The sequence below is a fragment of the Coptis chinensis genome, chromosome 2 (genome assembly GCF_015680905.1).
Source record: "Coptis chinensis isolate HL-2020 chromosome 2, ASM1568090v1, whole genome shotgun sequence".
Classification (NCBI taxonomy): domain Eukaryota; kingdom Viridiplantae; phylum Streptophyta; class Magnoliopsida; order Ranunculales; family Ranunculaceae; genus Coptis; species Coptis chinensis.
Window position 1 is genome coordinate 93,713,239 of NC_141457.1, and position 22,401 is coordinate 93,735,639.

Genomic DNA, 22,401 nt, shown 5'->3' on the forward strand with positions numbered 1-22,401 from the left:
CCGTGGTATATAATGGGCATACAAACCACGATTCTTTTGAAAAACCGTGGTATCCGTTAAACATATATACCACAGTTTTGCTATTATTATATACCACACCACCTATTGTCACGGTTGTATAACAGTGGTAAATATATTTATACCACACTTAAAAACAATGGTATAAGTGTCATTCTGTAGTAGTGACATGTAAACATACTTTATTGCTCTATATATATTGAATAGAAAAATAACATCACATGCATAATCATGCATTACATCTACCTATCTTCTAAATATGACTATCGGGAAGTATCGTCTAATCCTTTCATAGTGTTCTTAAACTGATAGAATCACAATTCTCTACATTAATGAGAAAGAACTTGGGAGAGTTTGCACCTTATCATTTAATCTCGTGTTAACTTGAGCATTTTCTGAATCGAGTGTTCGAGTGTATGTATGTGAGAGGTTGTGTTTGGATGATTATTAGATATATCATTAAATTGTCTAAAGAAACAATGTCATACAAAGAAGCATAAATCAAATGTGAAAATAAAAGTATTCATTCATAATAAGTCGGTGTTCTTTTTACAAGTCTAGACTTTTAATATATATTATCATATTGTAGCTACATGTGTTTGAAAATCAGAATGAGATCCAAGAAAGAAAAACGAAAAGGAAGTAAAGTGCATATGTTAAAAATGTGAGAGTGCGTGATGGATATTTAGGCACTTACTCGGGAAGTATATTGGCCAATCTCTTAATAAGTTAATAATAACCAACAATAAATGCAAATTCCAGGTATATGAAAAGGTTATGCAAATAACATTTTGAGTGTTCTAATTCGGTATATATATCTCACATAATCCTTAGAGAATGTGGGGAACCGTCGGAAGCTGATTTTACACCCTATAATAAGTTATTAACTTAAGAATATGTAGTGTTTTTGAGGCCGCGTTAAGGATATATTCGAAATAAGTCGGTGTTTTAACATAGACACTAAAAGTGTATGATTTGTAATAGGGAATTAGCTTATACAAATCTCGGTAAAACCCATCGATTTATTTTTGTTATTATATTTAATAATAGAAGTTTGATTGAAATTTTGTGAGAATGCTCAATGTGACGAAGATGATATTGAAGCTACTTAAATAGCAAGACATTTCCAATTATAATAAAATAATTATAATAAACACTACTTAAAATGCAAAACTATACTTGTCGAGATATTATATTCTCCCTATATATAATACAACTATGTTTCGAGGTTAGTTCAATGCATTTGCATCAAGTTTTCAATTTTACGTTAATAATTCTTTGAGGCTAGTTCAATGTATGTAGTTGGATCTAATTTCCGATTTCCCATTAATTATTCTTTGAGGTTAATTCAATGTAGTTGTATCAAGTTTTTGATTTTCCGTTAATTATTATTTGAGGTTAGTTTAGTGCAGTTGCACCAAGTTTACAATTTTCTGTTAGTTATTCATTAAAGTTAATTCAGTGCAGTTCCATCTAGTTTTCAATGTTTTGTTAATTACTCTTTGAGATTAGTTAATTGCATTTGCATCAAGGTTCCAATTTTCTGTTAATTACTCTTTGAGGTTAGTTTAATACATCTGCATCCAGTTTCTGATTTCCCGTTAATTATTTTTCGAAGTTAGTTCGCATCTAGCTTCCAATCAATTTCCGGTTATTTATGCTTTGAGGGTAGTTCGATGTAGTTACATCCGATTTCGATTTCTAGTTAATTATTCTTTAAAGTTATTTCAATGCATTTGCATCTAGTTTCTGATTTTCCGTTAAATATTCATCAAGGATATTGCATCTAATTTATGATTTCCCGACCTGTTAGTTAACATATGATTTTAGTTTAATGCAGTTACATCTAGTTTTCGATTTTCCGTTAATTATTCTTTGAGGTTAGTTCAATGCAGTTGCATCCAATTTCTGATTTTACATTAATTATTTTTTGAGGTTAGTTTAATGCATTTGCAGCAAGTTTTAGATTTCCCGTTAATTATTTTTTGAGGTTTGTTCAATGCAATTGCATCAAATTTATGATTTCCCGTTAATTATTCATTGAGGTTAGTTCAGTGCATTTGCATCCATTTTTTTTATGTTTCTATATTCGTTAATTAGTCTTTAGATTAGTTCATTACATTTACATCCAGTTTTCAATTTTTCATTAATAACTCTTTGAGGTTAGTTCAATACATCTGCATCTAGTTTATGATTTATGATTATTTATGCTTTGAGGTTTTAATTAGTTCGATGCAATTTCATCCGGTTTCTGATTTTCCATTAACTATTCTTTGAGGTTATTTTAATGCATTTGCATGTAGTTTCTGATTTCCCGTCAATTATTCTATGAGGTTAGTTCAATGCAGTTGTATTTGGTTTTTGATTTTCTGTTAATTATATTTTGAGGTTAGTTCAATGCATTTGCATCCAGTTTCTGATTCATCATTAATTATTATTTGAGGTTTGTTTGATGCATTTTTGCATACCGTTTCCGATTTACCGTTAAATATTTTTCAATGATTTGCATCCAATTTCTAATTTCCCATTAGTTATTTCTCGGCGTTAGTTTAATCTGATTGCATCCAGTTTCCGATTTCTAGTTAATTACTTTTTTGAGTTTAGTTTATTGCATTTGCATAAAGTTTTTGATTTCCCGTTAATTACTCTTTGAGCTCAGTTCAATGTATTTGAATCCAGTTTTCGATTTCCTTTTAATTATCCAATGTGGTGTGTAATACCAACTTTATACTTATCCATCTGTAGTGTCCTTGCAAACATGACATAAAAATAAATTATGCTTGATTTACTATTTTGGATCATCAAAGATTATCCAATTCCCGATTTTCACTACACCATAACAGCTTTTTTGTGACAGGGGCTTTTTTCATTTTGTGACACCAAATAAGTGTCAGAAAATTTGTGACGCCATTATGGCATCACTGTGTGGGTTTTGCCGTCACAATTAATCAAATAATTCATTTAATTTCTTTAAAAAATGTTTAGAAAATATACTGACGGCAAGGTGGCGTCAAAGAATTTAATTTCAATAAAGATACCAACGCATTACATGTTGGGTTGGGCGTAATGTGACGGGACGATGGCGTCAACATGAAACTATGTCCGAAGATTTCGATTTCTTCTCGACCTCAACTTAAGAACACCAAATGAGAAACCCTTCTTCTCCACCTTTCTCGACCTGTTCGAATTCCACGTACACACGTACCTACAGAAAACCAGTTTGTTTTTTCTTCCTCCTCGTTTCTTCTAAAAAAAAATTAATGGCGGTGTCACCATCACCCTCCCTAACCCTAACACCAAAACCCGAATCCACCAAAACTAACGAAACCCCATTGATCATAAATTCACAACCCGCACCACCAGATCCTAATTCCCCACCTCCACAACCCTCAATCCCTTTCCCTAATCCTCAATTCCCTTCCTTCATTCAACCACCTTCTTTTCATCCCATAAATACTCCTTCTTTCCCACATCCTCCTCAATTCACTCCTATCAATCCTCAAAACCCTAATTTTCAAGTTCAAATCTGACCACGGCATTGCTCGTTTTGTTACTGTTTCGTTAAGGCCACCTATGGGTGGAGGTGTTACTTATTATAAGAACAATCCTAATATGGTGGACAAATGCCCAATGGCTATTCCAATATGCAAGGGCCAATTCCTCCTCCAGGTGGGTTTTTTCGTTTCGCCTCGTACCTCTCTCGTTATAGTTTAATAATAATTCTATTGTTTATATTGTGTTATATGATTGTTAGACATTGTGATATATGTGAAATTAAGTTTAAATAGGGTAATGGGTGTGTTGTTTTATTGTTGTAATAATGGTTGGTGGGATGGAAGTTGAATTAGAAAGGATCTGAGGAGAGAGGTGGAAAGTCCTCTTAATTGGGTTAGCTAAGGGATGCATGTGGTATCCATGACAGGATGTTGTAATGGTTGGTGGGATGTAACGAAGATTTTTGTCGTTAAGTATTATTGCCTCTATTTCTCGTGTAGCTTTGTGGACCTGTAAAGAGTTGGAAACGTGCCCAAGATCCAAGCAATGAAGCTCCAAGAGGCTTTGGGTTTTGTGAGTTTGAGTCCGCTGAAGGTCTTCTTCGTGCATTACGCATGGGAAGCAAATTTAAAGTTGATGGGCAAGAGTTGGTGGTAGGCTGGACTATTTATTGGTTTTACTTTCTATGTTACATTGTGTTGTATTATTTTATGCTATACACATTGGGGAGTAGATTAAAAATACACGGACAAAACTTCAACCTGCTATATTTTGTCATAGGATTGCTACAGAAGAAGCAGTTTTGCTATATTCTTGCTCGACATGTAAGTTTTAACTCTGTTATTGACTTATTGCTAATACTTCACAGTTAAGACTGCGTTTGAAATACTATACTTCTGCTAGGTGCTGACCTCAATATGCTGAAATACTAATAAATATCATTTTGAAGAAATGGTATGACATAAATGTTTAACTAACAAATATTATTCCAAAAGGTGGACTAAGCTTCTGCTGTTTATAAACATTGCTAGAAAATTTATTGATGATGACTTGTAGGTTTACACTTGTTTGTAATCCAGGACCTCTGATATTCCTTCTAGCTGGTTAATTTTGTAGAGACATACATTTTAATGACATCAGCGAACACTTATTAGTAGTTTGTACTTTATAGGATGTTTTCAGTTGTGTATTGGCTTACACTTGTTTGTGGTCCAGGGTGTTGATTTCGTGCTTGATGAAGATATGGTTGCAGATTATGATGAGAGGGAGGTAATGCAAAAAATTATTAACAATGCTAAATTGAGTGAAGGCTATCTTAACCTTGCTCGCTATTTTATAAGGTATTGGTTTCTAAAGAATGGAACTATTAATCCTTTTCAGATCTATTAGAAAAAATCATTTTGCAGTTGGTTTTACATTTTCATCTTTCTTTTCCAAACTATTTACCAAATCTCTTAGAAGAAGAGTTCTAATTTAAACCGTAATCTAAATTCATGTCGTTTGTCAGAGATTTATTGTTTTTTGTTGGTGGTCTTGTTTGTTAGGTGAACTTGATTGACTCAGCCAGACAAAACTAGGCAGCAACTTTTGTTAATGCATTTGTGAATGCGGGTTTTGGTCAGGTAAGATATGACCTCGGTAGAATGCCAATATAATGTTACATAGACATTTTTTCTGACTCTTTTCCTTGCTCTCCGGGATAAGTTGATGGCAGCATTACCTTCCGATTCTTCAAGTGGTGGCTCTCAGCAGGAAGTTGGCTTTTCAAGAACAAGGAACATGGGAAAGCTAGTCTTTGCAGCAAGTCTTGTATGTTGCTTTATCACCAATTAGTTTGGCGTATCATTGTGCTTTTAATGAAAAAAAAATTAAAAAATGTTTATACTTGTGATTGTAGGGTATGATTTTTTTATGGGATGTTGACTCTTGTCTTGCACAAATTGACAAGTACTTCCACAGCAATGACAACCATATTATTGCAGGTGCATTACTAGGAGTTGGCATCGTCAACAATGATTGTGATCCTGTTAGTACTTCACTGCTGCTTATATTCATTAAAATATTTTGTGATACCTTTTTTTCTTATTCTTTTGTAGTTATTTTGACCTTTGAATCTCATCTTTTAGGCATTGGCACTTCTCGCTGATTATATAGATAGAGAAGATTCAACCATCCGTATTGGAGCCATTATGGGACTGGGTCTTGCATACGCTGGGTCCCAGAATGAGATTAGGAAATATTTATGGGACTGGGACTGGGTCTTGCGTACACCGGGTCCCAGAACAAGGGTGGAAGCCACTGCTGAAGTTTCGAAGACATTTAATGAGAAGATTAGGAAATATTGTGATATGACTCTTTTGTCTTGTGCATATGCTAGAACTGGCAATGTTTTAAAGGTATCCCTTTTGTTTAACCAAGTACAAGTATTTCTTAAAGATTACCATTAGTCTCATTAACAAGATACTTTTCTTTATCCAAACAGGTGCAGAATCTTCTCGGACACTGTGCACAACATCTGGAGAAGGATAAGGGTGAGACCCATTAGGGACCTGCTGTGCTTGGGGTTGCTATGGTTGCTATGGCTGAGGAACTAGGTCTTGAGATGGCGACACGCTTCTTTGGAGCATCGTTTTAAAAGACGGAGAGCATAATATTCGTCGAGCTGTTCCTTTGGCTCTTGGACTACTTTGCATATCCAACCCAAAGGTGGTTTTAATGATTTTTGCTTCGACTAACATTTAAGGCTGTTTTTCAGATTTTTTGTTTTGTTTCTTTTTTAATCGGTTTTATTATTATGACATTCCATTAATAACTTGATAATGGAAATTACATGACAACCAATGAGACTGGGTATAGGCATTCCCTCTCTTGTACACCCTAGCAAGGCCTGGGGTGAGCAATACAAATAGGACTACATTGCTTGAGTTGAGAAATTGATCAAGGTTGTTACTCACTATGTTATTTGAAATTTTCAACTCGGTGTTCAATATTCGAAGCACTTCTTACTTTTTTTTAAAAAATTTAACTTGGACCAACTTCTAGTTACGGTAGAGAAACATGTGGTTTTTTACTCCTTTATGTTCTCTTTTTATGTTTTCTGGTTTGCTAACATGTTAAATGGGTGCTGGATCAGGTCAATGTATGGACACCCTAAGCAGATTTAGTCATGACTCAGATTCAGATGTAGCCATGGTTTGTTCTATTGTGTAGCATAAAACACCATCCATGTTGTGACCTTATAATGATTTAATATTGACTATAGAGTTGATTTTGCAGGCGGCAATCATCTCACTGGGTTTAATTGGCGCTGGTACCAACAATGCTCGAATTGATGGCATTGCAACCTCTCTAGTTATTACTACAAAGAAGCTAGTCTCCTCTTTTGTGTATGATGCTACTTTAAACTATATTAGTTTGTTCATTTATTTTACTTTTTGGTTGTTTTAATTATTTGATCGCTTCTTGTTATCTTGTATGTATAGGTACGGATTGCTCAAGGTCTGTTGACCCAGATTACCCGTCTTACAAATCCAGGGCTTTTCGATGCAAATAAGGTAAAATGGCTGGTCTCTCTCTGCCCACTTATGTGAAAAAGCTAGATATTTTGATGAGACTCTTCAACCGTAAAGGAGAGAAGCTTCGATCTGTAAAGCTTCTTCTGCAATTCAAGTTTGTTACAAGGAGCAATTCAAGTTTGTTACAAGGCAGTATGTATAGAGTCAATTCTTCAATGTTAGATTCTGTAGTGAGCATGCATTAAGCTTGGCTGAGAGAAGTTCAAAAGAAGGCTATGAAGACAAACTATGGTGTTTTTGGTATTTCTTGTCGTTTTATAAGTCGTTGTCCACTGGTTCCTTGTAAGTGTTAGAACTGATTCTTTGTAAGTGTAGGCGTGTTAATATAATTGTTGAGTGAAATTTATTATGTGGGACTACGCATGTAGCAGGGTTACAATTATATTGTTTTTTGAGAATACAATGTTATATATATTAAATATTTTTAATACAAGATTTCTTCTTTTATTTGTGTGGTAATCAGATGTGGATGGATGAATGGAAACAATTGTATGGTAGTGATTAGAGCACTTGCAGGTAGTTTCTAAATATATGGTAGTATTATTATGTTTTTTAAAAAAACAAAACGAAAATATGATAAGTGACGCTATAATGCCGTCACAAATTCAAAATACCGTCACAAAATTACCGACGCCAAAATGGCGTCACAAATTCAAAATACCGTCACAAAATTACTGACGCCAAAATGCCGTCACAAATTCAATATACTGTCACAAAATTACTGACGCCAAAATGTCGTCACAAATTCAATATACCGTCACAAAATTACTGATGCCAAAATGCCGTCACAAATTCAAAATACCGTCACAAAATTACTGACGCCAAAATGCCGTCACAAATTACTGACGCTAATATGCCGTCATAAATTTTTGTGACGCAAATTGAGACGCCTAAATTGTGACGCCTATTTGGCGTCACAAATATTAATTGTGACGCCAAATAGGCGTCACAAAAAGCTGTTTTGGTGTAGTGTTTTCATTAATTATTCTTTAAATTATATATCTGACTCACTATGTGGGATCTTCAAAGATTATCTACGAACGGGTCCTATCATATTAATTATTCTGAAAAATATATGTAATTATATATGCATAACTATTATATACAGATATTATATTGCTCACTCATCCAAATTTCTTATAACATGAAAACCTCACGTACTCTCTATTAGAAAAAAAAATAAATCACCATTGATAAAACCCTTCAACTTCATTTGTTGTTTAATAATAGAAGTTTAACTGAAGTTTTGTGAAATTGTCTAATAAGATGAATTTCATATTGAAGCTACTTGAATAGCAAGGTGTTCCCAATTATACGAAAAAAGATAAGATAAACACCGTTTTAAATGCAAAACTATACTTATCGAGACATTCCCACTACATATAACACAACTATATTTTGAGGTTAGTTCAATGCATTTGCATCCAGTTTCTGATTTTCTATTATTTATTTTTTGAGGTTAGTTCAATGCAATTGCATCCAGTTTCCGATTTCTTGTTAATTATTCTTCGTTGTAGTTTAATGTATTTGCATCCAATTTCCAATTTCCAATTTCCTGCTAATTATTCTTCGAGCTCAGTTCAATGCATTTGTATCCAGTTTCCGATTTCCCGTTAATCATTTTTTGAGATTAGTTTAATACATTTGCATCCGGCTAGTTTTCGATTTCTCGTTAATTATTCGATGAGGTTGTATTTGCATCTAGTTTCTGATTTCTCATTAATTATTGTTTGAGGTTAGTTCAATGAATTTGCATCCAATTTTCGATTTTTTGTTAATTATTTCTTGAGGTTAGTTCAATGCATTTACATCAAATTTATTTTTTTAAATTAGTTCAGTGTAGTTGCATCCGATTTCCGATTTCCCATTAATTATTTGTAAAGATTAGTTTCACACATTTGCATCCTGTTTCCAATTTATAGTTATTTTTTTTTTAGGTTAGTTCAATATAGTTGCATCCAGTTTCCGATTTCCCGGTAATTTAATCTCTGGGGTTAGTTCAATGCATTTGCATCCAGTTTCCGATTTTCCGACAATTATTTGTTGGTGTTAGTTTGATGTATTTGCATTCAAGTTTTGATTTCCCCTTAATTATTCTTTGAGGTTAGTTTAATGCAGTTGTATCAATATTCTGATTGTCCATTAATTAATTTTTAAGATTAGTTTAATGCTTGTATGTGCATCCAATTTCCGATTTCCCATTAAATATTATTTGAGATTAGTTCGATGCATTTGCATCTAGTTTTTTGTTTCTCGTTAATTGTTCATTGACGTTAGTTTCATACAGTATTATATATATATTTAAAAATATTTGTTATTATTGGTTTTTTTTTTTTTTTTCCAATTGCTATTATATATTTTGTGATGTTATTTTTTGTATAATTTAATTTTCCACATGTAATTTGTTTTGGTTTGGTTTGGTATATAATTTATTTAAGCCCAACGTCTATTTTAACTAAATCAATAGTTATATAATTTATTTAAGCCAACGTCCGTTTTAATTGAATCTCGTTATTCCGCTAAAATTGGAAATTATAAAATTCATAAATTTAATTAGAATATGTAGTAATTATTGTGGCATGTGGTTTTTGAAATCCTTAACTATGACTAAATTTTACACCTCAAATTGATTCAACACTATTTGTTATGCTCATATATATAGTGCATACAATACAATTTTATTTGTTTTTGGTGTACACTATTACTTATTTTATGATTAGTTTACTTTTTTTTCCCTTTTTTCCAGTCATATGTGTGGTTAACAAATACATAAAGTAAATATTCAAGCAACTCAATTCATTTTTTTCTTTGTTCTTTCATAGTTTCATTATCATTTTCTAAAAAAAACTTTGTTATGTTAAACTTCGTCTGAGATTAGTGTGGAAACTATTCTTTGTGGCGTAAGGGTTTTAGAAAAATCATTTTTGGTTGAAAATATTATTTTTTGCAATTTAGTTTTTTTTTCCCGTAATTAGCTATATTGTTTAAGAAAAGTTGGACATTCTGTGATACTTTAGATGAGATTGTTTATTTATTTATATCCTACTTTTTCATAATTAGTAATAAAGTTTATTAGAAAAAATTGGAGTCTATGGAGTACTCCAACAAATAGATTGGTGAGGGTATAACTATAATATATATCTAAAGATTTAGATTTTTTTTTTCGGAATTAGTATTAGAGTTTAGAAAAAGTTGGAGACTATGTTGAAGCCTTGAAAAATAGAGCCAAGAGGGTATAGATATAATATATATCTAAAGATATCTTTCCAGACCATATATGAACCTCATTGTTTAAAGGTATCTAGTTTGACTTTGTAATGGTTTCGTTACACCCAAATTTCCGCAAAATCGGATAATAATATTTGTTCCTCACTTTTCAAATTTTGAAGTGAGAAAACACAACCAACTTCCAAAAAAGCAACATCATTTAATTATTCAAAACAATTTGAAACCAATAAAAAATTTACATTGAATCAAACTCCTTATTAAAAAAAAATCACAAATATGAGTAAGTTACAAAGTTCTTTAAATCATTCCTCAAATTATAATTACATAAAATTAAAATAAAAAAAAAATAAATTTTTTTGCCTAAATTGAAAATCTATTACACCTTAAAGGGAAAAACAAATGTATTTCTTCACTGAAACACTAACGCAAAACCACATGGCAATCAACTTTCTTCACATGCCCTCGATAGTAGTTGGTGAGAATCCCACTATATCAATCTATTATGAACCCCTTTCTTCGTCCATGTGGGATTATTCCTCTTTTCAGTCCACACACAACAATTCCTAGAGAACCTTAGCTCTCTAGCTAGTTATTGCTAATTTTTTTTGTCGATAATATAGTTATTGCTAAAATTGAGTTATACTTTAAGGACGTGAATGATCTGCTTGTGGTGAAATCAGTTCTCAAAGGTCTCCTTTATGCAACAATACTACGACTTCCCTTCTCTTAAATTTTGAAATTTAACACATACAAAAACAAACTCTATAAACCTATCTCCCTAACACAAGAGTTCTAGCTTATCGATATATAGACTTGTGTAGATCCCATGTAGATCAATTTGATCCATTCAGGGAGTCGAAATACAGGGTCAGTTTTTAGGAGTTCCAGTAGAAGTGTTCTTAATTTCATCAACAAGATAGTCTATTGTATGAAGATATAAGAGGAACAATCTATGTAAGATTTTGATTAAGTATGGGATGGAATAATATATGAGTTGAATCCCAATCAAAAGCAGGAGTTAATGTTTTTTAGTTGGATGAAGTCCACTGGAAAATCAAAAGTGCATGGCACAAATAAAGCAAAGAGTAGAGTACGTGGAATAGTTGAACATCACTCATACTTCGAAGGAGATTAATTTCTCAGCGGAGACAAGTGCTCAACAAGGATGCATGCTGGCAACATGGACTAAAGCTTGGTGGCATGGCAAACCACTCTTCCTAACGTGAACAAAAGACATAGCAGCAACCTACTACAGACAAGTTTAATAGCTCCTAGAAATTCATTCCAAGGACCTAAAATACAAACTGTACCTATTCCCTTTTTATGTTCCTTCTGCATCTCTCTCTATACATTTTTCCAGTTATAATCAAAATTACCCTTTAGCAAAAAAAAAAAAAAACCCATAGCTATCGTTCTAAAAAAAAAAAAAAAAAGAATGAATGACGGGAGTGTCTTGTTAAGGTTTTTAAGTCCTTTTTACAGGTTTGATTCTTCCCGGAAACTTTATCCCGATTTTTTCTTGACAGAAATTTCTGAAGTCGCAATATATGTTGGATTGCCTAATCTATGGTGTTTGAAGTACAACTGGAGTAGTCATTCACTCATTCTTGTATGAGTGTGGTACCAAACTTGATACGAATGGCACCTACCTAATGTGAATTTCTTGTCTTGGAACTATTTCAGGTATTGACCGACAGCTTTATTTGTACATTTTGATGTATCAATTATACTTACGAATTACAGTTAGTTCACGTATTTGTGTACACTGAAATCACAAATTGTTTTAGCTGTTCTAGTACTGTTTTGATGGATCGATTTTTCTTTTCTTTTTTAGAAAGAAATATAGGGTTAGGCAGACCCCTACTGGCTACTATATTCGTTCAAAACACGAGAGGTTTTGTCCTCGATCACCAAATGCAAACAATCTATACGACGGGGGAGGGGTGGGGGTGACTTCACTTTCTGGCATCTTGATTTTAGGTTTTTAATTTTCCATTTTAATTATGATTATTAGAATCGATATACTTCCACTCTGGAACTTTGAGAAAAACAATGCGTCTACTAAGTCTTCTTGATCGAAAACAAGGAATGAAGCTTAATTAAGCACCTGGTTCTGGCCTATTTTAGTAGATTTGTAGAACACGGCTGTCCAAGGACGACGCTCAATCTGTCTCGACCAAACTAGACGCATCAATTTACATTACCTGTATTGATTTCTATTTTGATTATTAAAATTTAATAGCAACACATGAACACAGTCAAGGTTTACAATTAGGAATAGTTCAGTAAAGCTTTTCTTATTTCTGTATAAGTAAAAACGGCGAAGTAGGTGTGATTTTGTTTTTGCAAGTTCACATGCAAAAAAGCCAAAAACAAACGTATGACATTGTACTCGGAATCACCCTAGCTAACAGTCTAGGAAGTATCATGTTCCTCATATTCCACAGATATAACCTCACCTTCGTGATCACTACATTAGATAATTGAAAGAAGTGGAAATATGGGCAGCCGACATCAAACTTGTCCAATGAAACAAATAATAAGCTGTGTGAAAAATGAAAATGACTCGTGTAGTACAGTGAGTAAATAGTGATTAAAGCATAGTCACGGAATCAATTGTTCATGATGAAAAAACAACTCTAGCGCTTCAATCATTGACCATGGAATCAACTTCACATGTGGAATAATACAAGCAAAGGAAAAGGATTGCCTACCACCTCGAAAAAGAGCTCTCTCACTCACGGGTTTAATAGCTATATACTACAAGCTTGAAAAAGTTAAAAATTTATAAAGATGTAAAAGAAACCGCGTCCATGAATTTGACACAAGTTCATGTCCTGATAACTGAAAATGACAATGCCAGCTTTGAGTCACCGAAATTAAGGAGAGTCAGTAATATCATGGTGTAAAAAAAATTCAGAACCATTCTATGGCCCCCATATATAGAGGATTCAAGTCTGTTTGTTTTCTTGCACCCCAAGTCAATGAATCATGACAAATGTGTCAATTACTTACAAATGAAGAAATATTATCCTTACATATATGATATATCGATCTCTCACCAAGATCAATACTTGTTTTCTCATGCAAGTAGTACTTCAGTTCACTATTATGACTGCAGTACTCATACTGTCAAGTGTTCATTCTTCTATAAATGAGTTGGAGAAATGAGATGCACTTAACAAAGTCTTTAGTCTTTGGGAGTGAATACAGACTCTCTAGCACTTCCACTAGGTCTCTTAAAACTTGTTGTGATTCTTTCGATCATGGGGAAGTTTGTTTTGGCTCATTTGCTGTTTATCCTCTTGAACTTGGGTGCTATTCTCACTTCTCTTGCTTGTCCTTACTGTCCATACCCCACTCCTAAACATCCAACATTGCCACCAAAATTTCCTCCTAAACATCCCAGTCCTAAACCCCTCCAAATTCAAAGCCACCAAAACACCAAATAAGCCCCCCTCCAGTAGTGAAGCCACCCTATGTGCCAACGCCACCAATTGTCAAGCCCCTGTAGTGAAGCCACCCCATTTGCCCATCAAGCCTCCAGTGGTGAAACCACCATATGTGCCAAAGCCACCCATTGTCAAGCCACCTCATGTACCCAAGCCCCCTGTAGTGAAGCCACCCCATGTGCCCATCAAGCCTCCAGTGGTGGAGCCACCGTATGTGCCAAAGCCACCCATCGTCAAGCCGCCTCATGTACCCAAGCCCCTGTAGTGAAGCCACCCCATTTGCCCATCAAGCCTCCAGTGGTGAAGCCACCGTATGTGCCAAAGCCACCCATCGTCAAGCCGCCTCATGTACCCAAGCCCCCTGTAGTGAAGCCACCCCATGTGCCCATCAAGCCTCCAGTGGTGGAGCCACCATATGTACCAAAGCCACCCATCGTCAAGCCGCCTCATGTACCCAAGCCCCCTGTAGTGAAGCCACCCCATGTGCCCATCAAGCCTCCAGTGGTGAAACCACCATATGTGCCAAAACCTCCTGTAGTCAAGCCGTGCCCACCACCTCCAGTACCTAAGACACCTCCAATAGTGAAGCCGCCGCCACCTGTGAATCCACCATCTCCTCCAATTGTGGTGCCCAACCCTCCTGTGGTGACTCCACCATATGTTCCGACACCTCCAGTTACATATCCACCACCTCCACCAGTTGTAACTCCCACACCTCCAGTTACATATCCACCAACTCCACCAGTTGTAACTCCAACACCTCCAGTTACATATCCACCAACTCCACCAGTTGTAACTCCAACACCTCCAGTTACATATCCACCAACTCCACCAGTTGTAACTCCAACACCTCCAGTACCCTGTCCTCCTCCCCCTCCTAAACCTGCACCAGAAACATGCCCCATTGACACTCTCAAGCTTGGTGCATGTGTGGACTTGTTGGGCGGTCTAGTGCACGTTATAATAGGTAGTAGTGCCAAGGACACATGTTGTCCAGTGCTCGGAGGGCTTGCCGACTTGGACGCTGCCCTTTGTCTTTGTACTACTATCAAAGCTAAGCTTCTTAACATTAATATTATCATACCAATAGCTCTAGAGGTTCTCATCGACTGTGGAAAGACTCCACCTCCAGGATTTAAGTGCCCTGCCTAAGGTATCATGTACTAATTGTTATGCATGTATCTTGTTGCTATCTTGCTAGCTATAAAATGTACTACATTCTTGATTTCTAATTGGCGTTACTTCAACACCATGGAAGCTTGGAAGAGGGGCATTTTTTCTTTTCTTTTCTGGATTCAATAATACACCATTTTGATACTCTGCAGTGGATGTTTGTAAGATATGGAACATCTGAAAGATTAATGGTTTGGTATTTTGATACTTGTTCTCTTGGAGCCACAATAATAGGGTCCATGGTATGACATGCACGATGCATCTTTGATGCTATTGCCTATTGGAACGACCAAATCGCCAAAATCAGCCAATGATCACAATTTTTTCCCCGAAATTGAACAAAATCTTCTAATAATAGTAGGACCTTAAATCTCTTAACAAATTGATCAGAGTAAAATGGACTCAGTGAAATGAATTGGCATTGCATTTAGGAGTGGAGGAATGAAAGGCAGCACACAAATGGATTTGCATTTTTCTTTGTTATTGGGTATGCTTGTTTAGCCCGGAAAACATGTCAAAACTTTGTTTTAGAAAGTTTTACAGTTTGCATTATTCCGGGCGCTTGGTTTAGTAATTATAGGGTGGGCCCGGTTAGAAATGTTTTTAAAATGTATTAAATTATGGAGATAATTTTGCAATCTAAAACTAGCGACAAAACTTTCCAGAAACCCTTGGCCATTTTTTCTTTGTCTTCTTCCTCTCCATTGATCTCCATCTCCCAAAATTTAAACAACATCTTTTTTCCCGTTCTAAACCGAATTGATAAATAATCCTAAAACCTTCAAAAAATAATCAATCAATCAAGCATATAGAAATCTGAACAAAATTTTATTTTGTACAACTTTCCAAATCAAAACTTTCTAAAACAATAATTTCTACATTTGCTCTGTTTTGCATTTTTCCAAACGGACCCATTGAGTCTTACCTAGGCATTAGCCCAAGCCAACTCTTTCCTGGTCCGCCGAGGCGTTAACATTGAATCACACAGGTCTCAGTTGATCTTGAATATGATGCATTGATGCATTGACGCTGTTAACAAAGCACTTTCCAGTGCGCCACAGATAAATTCCATGTAAACCTCAATCTACAATAGCAAACACACAAGCCCAATAACAAAGCTACACAGTTAAGTTGAACAAAGATTTAGGCTCAAACACATAAATTTACCAATAATTTCGGTTTTAGGCAGAGTTGACCAATAATTATAGTTTTAGGACAAAAACGGACTGACATCAGCATCTATCATTAATAATTCAAGAAATTGGTCTCAATGCCCAATTTCAGGGAAAAGGAAGTCTAGAGGACACTATTTTTTGTGAATAAAGGACAAATTTTGGGGAAAAATAACTCACGAACCCACTATTTCAAAATTAGGAACCATCAAGGACAAAATAAGTTGACCCGGCCCTTTTACTTTTTTTAAATGTCAGTTATACCCTTCCGTGAAAATAACCCTCAAAGACAAATGACCCGGATTTAAAATAAATATTTTCCAATTTTACCTTATGAACAATGAGTGTTCATATCTTCTGCTGGTGTATCCAAATAGGTGAATGTACCTTATACAATATATTGATGTATGAACATTGAATGTTCATACCAAAAGGACTATGAACATTCAATGTTTATACCCAAATACCCAATCAATGTTCATACCCAAAGGACTATGAACATCGAATGTTCATACCCAAAGACTATGAACATTGAATGTTCATGTATGAAAAACATATATGAACATTCAATGTTCATACCCAATCAATGTTCATACCCAAGGACTATGAATATTGAATGTTCATACTCAAGGACTATGAACATTCAATGTTCATACTAAATACACCAGGTCATTTCGTCTGGGCCGGGCAATTAATTATTTTGCGTCAGGGGTATACTTGACATTTCATCTACCCGATCCGTTTTTTATTTCGTGTCAAGGGTATACTTGAACTTTCATCTACCCTGTCCTTGCGAGTTACAAAAAAAAATGGTGTCTTTGAGAGTTACTTTTTCTAGTTTTGTCCTCGGAGAGTCACTCCATGTTAATAATTTCGCTATAAGGACATTTTGGGCCGTCGGCCGCAAGTTATTTTTACTAATACCAATTATGACCTTCTTTTTATATACATGCAAACACCACTATGCATGTATGATATGCACTGCATGTGAATATCAACATGCACACACCATTATGCATGTGTATAATACACATGCAAACATCATTATACATGTGTACGTATATATGTGTATAACACACATGCAAACACTACTATGCATCTGTATACCACACATGCACACACTATTATGCATATGTATAACAAACATACAAACACTACTACCATACATGCACACACCAGTATGCATGTGTCAAACAAATATACAAACACCACTATACATGTATGATATGCACTACATGGGTGTGTCCAACAAACATATTAGTTCTGGTGCTCAGGCATTATTGTCGTCATTTTGTTGTTGATTGTCATCACTTTCTTCACCATCATCGTCTTCTTCTTCATGCTCATCATTAGTTTCATAATTCATAATTTCTCTTAACGTGTCATCATTATTCAAAGCACTATGTGCATAACAATAATCATCATTCGGAGCACACTTTAACTCTATACAGTGAGTTGTTTCTCCACTATTATAGCAACATCATAGGCTCGGATCTATGTCTTCTTCATTTTGTTCTCTAGAAACTTTGGGTTTCAACTTCCTCTGACGATACGTCTACACCAACAAACAATAATACGATACAAATTATTGAAAACTTCTCGAAAATTAATCAATTTTTTTTTAATGTAATAACCCTAAAAAATTCGTGATACTTCATTCGCTAATTTCACGCAAACACAACACACATGTAAATAAATTTATGCATGTGTGTTAGAACATGCAAACAACTTTATGCATGTAAATTCGTTGCTCAAATTAGTTGTAAATAAAAGTAAAAATTGAATAACAACATACCAATTACATACATATTTACATACAATAAAAATATAAATAAGATAAATCACAAAACCTAGGGTTTTACCTTTAATGGTAATTCATCTTTTTCATTGTATGCATTTTCATTTCTTCTCAAATCTTTATCACTATGTTGATCCGAACTTCTCATTCTCAAATTGTTAGAAATTAGGGCTTTCAAATTTTTTTAATTAACAAAAGTAGATTATGAGATGAGGTTGTAATTAGAATCTACAATACTAACAATGGTGGCTTATGAGTTTTCATTCGCTGAAGAAGAAACAAAAGAGTTTGCAACTTGTTCAAAAGAGTTGGGTTTAAAACAGAAGGGATTCAAAAGAGAAAGGCAATACCGTTCAAAAGATTTGGATTCAAAAGCAAAAAAGGACAATACCGTCTTTACAACCGGTTTGTCCTGGAGTTTTAATTATTTGCAGAACCAAACTAGAAGTGAAATTAAAACGTTTATATACGTTGAACTCTTTTTTCTTGCTCTGGACTCAATAGTCTTTTAAACTTACTTGTTTTCTTCCAATAGCCATAAATACAACCAAAATCAAAGTCTTTAGTAGACCACGACTTGTAACTTTGGAGATCAGTATACCGAGCTTTATTATATTGACTATTCGTATTGTTCTTGTTCGATCTTCTATAAATACAGTAGAAAGCAGAGATCGAAATGTGAGTCGTTTAGCTAGAATCAAGTGTTGGGAGTGAAACATACTCTCTTCCATTGCTTAAATCTGTTTAACTTGTATGTTTGCTGTTTCATAATGGGGAGGTTTGTTTTGGTACATTTGTTGTTCATACTTTTGAACTTGGAAGGTATGACCACTACTTCACTTGCCTGTCCTGACTGTCCAAACCCAAAACCTACCTATCCGAAGATATTGCCTTATTTGCCTCCTAAACATGGCCCTAAAAACCCCCTCTCACCACCAAAAAAGCCACCTTCAAAATTCAAGCCACCCTATGTCTCAAACCCTCCTCGCGTTCCCAAGCCACCTTCGGTGCCAAACCCAATTGTACCATATTTTCCTTTCTTCCCTTTGCCACCCTCGTCGCCACCTACTAAGCACCCTCCAGTCTACAAGCCACCCTATGTTGCAAATCCAACTGTACCTTATTTTCCCTTCAGGTTTTTACCACCCTCAGCACCACATAAAAAGAACCCTCCACTAGTCAAGCCACCCTCTGTGCCAAATCCAACTGTACCTTATTTTCCCTTCAGGTTTTTACCACCCTCAGCACCACATAAAAAGAACCCTCCACTAGTCAAGCCACCCTCTGTGCCAAATCCAACTGTACCTTATTTTCCCTTCAGGCATTTACCACCCTCAGCACCACATAAAAAGAACCCTCCACTAGTCAAGCCACCCTCTGTGCCAAATCCAACTGTACCTTATTTTCCCTTCAGGTTTTTACCACCCTCAGCACCACATAAAAAGAACCCTCCACTAGTCAAGCCACCCTCTATGCCAAATCCAACTGTACCTTATTTTCCCTTCAGGTTTTTACCACCCTCAGCACCACATAAAAAGAACCCTCCACTAGTCAAGCCACCCTCTGTGCCAAATCCAACTGTACCTTATTTTCCCTTCAAGCCTTTACCACCCTCAGCACCACATAAAAAGAACTCTCCATTAGTAAAGCCACCCTCGGTGCCAAATCCAGTTGTGCCTTATTTTCCCAAGCCACCCTCACCACGGAAAAAACCTCCTCCAGTCGTGAATCCAACTTACAAGCCCCTTCCTTAACCTTCGCCAGGAGCATGTCCCATTGACACAGTGAACCTTGGTGCATGTGTGGATTTGTTGGGTGGGCTAGTGCACATAAGAAAAGGTCGTAGTGCGAAGGATACCTGCTGTCCAGTGCTCCAAGAGCTTGGTGGCTTAGACGCTGCCGTTTGTCTTTGTACTATTATCAAATCTAAGCTTCTTAACATAAACATCATCATACCCATTGCTCAAGAAGTTCTGATTGACTGTGGAAAAGCTTTACCTCCAGGATTCAAGTGTCCTGCCTAAGGCATGTAGCCTTTTGTTGCTGGGGATGCTTGCTCGGCTTCCACCAATAGAATGCCGTATATTCTTGGTTTGTAATTGAACCTTGAGAAGAGACTATATTGAAGAGATTGTAATTGGACCAGCTACAAGGACATATATACTTGTTCTGTTTCCTGATTCAATAATAGACCAGTTTGACAACCTACAGTAAAGTTTATAAAAGCTGGAATATGTGATTTATCTCTGAACATTACATCTTTAAGGCTATTCAATTGATGAAAATCAGGCTAAGGAACACCATATTCTTCCTCAGCATCAAAATGGAACAAAATTCACATGTAACTATGAAACCTTAAATCAGTGTCCAGAAAATCTAGAACTCCAGTTATACTTGTATTATTTAGCGCGGCTCATTGTCTGATACTTTTACAAGGCGCAAAGCACATTGAGAATGTGTTTTCTCCTTTCTTCCACAATCTCACTGGGTATTACTGCACTTGAGAGTGGGGGAAGGAATGATAATGTTTCGAAATAATTAACTGGACCAATTATTACATAGCCAAAGCATGATGCATGTGCCTTGTCAACAAGAGAGACCAAAGCACTTGGGTTGCTTACTTGCTTGGAACATTTCGGTTCACATCTTAGTTTGTGGCGAGACCGCAAGGCAAGTTGCTTTGGCCAAGCTGATGACGCGGAAATCATAACCTTCACATTAATCACACACATTTTGAACTCTTCTAAAGTGTACCCTGTTTTGATTAAGATGTACTCATTTTTTTTTTTTTTGTTTGGTAAGCCTGTTTTAAATGAGATTAGTAACTTTTTGATGCTGGCGGGATTCGAACCCCAAACTTCTAGTATCATCACCCAAAGGTTTTACCGACTTTGCTAGTCGACACCTGCTAAGATGTACTCATTCTTCAGAAGATGTGTTCTTTACTTCTTTCCTTCAGTGGCGCGTGATCAGATTCACACCTTTAGGAATGACCCCGTGTGGCCATCACGATAGTGAGTTTTTGCGAACCAGAAATAAATAATTGGTGATACTGACTATTTAATCCATGCCTCTGAAAAACTTTTTCAAAATTCATTTGTCGTTAGGCATTCTTGCAAAAAAGATAAAGATTAACTCTTATAAATGCTTATGGCCCCAAAATGTTAAGGATGGGTTTATTTGGTACATTAATACTATTTAAAGTTGATGTCAACAGTCAACTTACACTAAAAATCACATAAAAAATAAAAGAAAATAGTTATGGTCTAAATTTTTAGCAATCAGTACGCCTGCGTACCCTTCAAGAACGCCTCAGACACTGAAGCATATGCTTCCAGTGCATAAACACCTTATTCAACGCCTTTAGGGCATCTCCAATGGAGAGTGGAAAAATCCACCTCCATATAGGCTCCATTAGGATTATACACTCTAGAGAAATCCCAAATATATAAAGTGTATATTTACTGTTTGTGGCTATTCCAATGGTAGGTGGAGGCAAATGTGTAAAAATAGATAGCAACGGACTTAAACTGTCACAGCCCATTTAAAATAATGTAAAATAACGGATTTGGTCCGTCGCAAAAGCTTAAAACAAATAGTGGTCCACTTTCAAACTTCATTCAAAGCAACGTGTGTTTAAGTTTAATATATCACTGAGAGACGGACTTAGACCGTCGCAAACAGAAAAATAAAGCTTCAAACATGTGTTGAAGTGACGTCCGAGTTTTTAAGTTAAACAGACGTTATTTTAAGTGACGTCCGGACTTTTTATTAACTAATAGCGAGAGGGGGAATTTCCCACACTCTCTATTAGCTAATACACTATTACCTAGGGTATAGCACTCACATTGGAGAGAATTTTTTTATATTTGGAGTGTAAAATTTCCACTCTATACGGTTTACACCCCCCCCCATTAGAGATGCCCTTAAAGCATTTCAAGTACCATCTTACGCCTCAAACGCCTTTTAAAGCAATCTAGCTATGAATTTGACACAAGTTCGCATATCTTCAATTACTGGAAATAACAACACCACATTTCCTCCCCACCCCCCTTCTCCCTCTTTTTCTCTTGCAACACCACTCACTGATTACTGATAGAGCCTCCTCCGTCACTGAAGGAACTAAAGTAAGTCCAGAATATTGTGATGCAAGAAAACTTCAAGGAGAACTCCAAAATCCAAATCCAAATCCACTTCTTGGTCTGACCCCATAGAGATAGATTATAAGTTTTTGTTAAATCGTTAAACTTGTTCTCAAATTATTTACAACATATTGGAATCACATCTTCAGCAAAGAGACATTATCCCTACATATATGAATATATCCCACTGCAAACTGTTGAAGATCAATACTCCTTTTTTTCATTTTGACTGTACCAGTAGTCAGTAGACGCTAGTCAATGTTTTAAAAAGCGTTTGAGGCGCGCCTCCCTAGAAGCGTTGAGTAATGTGTATATGCATAGGAAGCGCACGCTCCACTGTGTGAGGAG

At 35.6% G+C, this 22,401-nt stretch overlaps 1 protein-coding gene and 1 pseudogene across 2 annotated transcripts; one reads left to right on the forward strand and one right to left on the reverse strand.

Annotated features, from left to right (window-relative positions):
- The first annotated feature begins 5,006 nt into the window (after positions 1-5,006).
- On the forward strand, positions 5,007-7,535 carry LOC147519089 (26S proteasome non-ATPase regulatory subunit 2 homolog A-like; annotated as a pseudogene). Its single transcript, XR_015213126.1, has 9 exons — positions 5,007-5,015; positions 5,058-5,134; positions 5,211-5,345; positions 5,411-5,539; positions 5,640-5,909; positions 5,996-6,228; positions 6,655-6,705; positions 6,790-6,899; positions 6,996-7,535. The product of XR_015213126.1 is annotated as a 26S proteasome non-ATPase regulatory subunit 2 homolog A-like (transcript).
- A 6,488-nt stretch (positions 7,536-14,023) lies between these two features.
- LOC147519090 (uncharacterized) lies at positions 14,024-15,488 on the reverse strand. Its single transcript, XM_086590739.1, has one exon. It carries the CDS (start codon positions 14,872-14,874, stop codon positions 14,215-14,217), a length of 660 nt encoding a protein of 219 aa, XP_086446865.1. The 5' UTR covers positions 14,875-15,488; the 3' UTR covers positions 14,024-14,214.
- Positions 15,489-22,401: the final 6,913 nt, after the last annotated feature.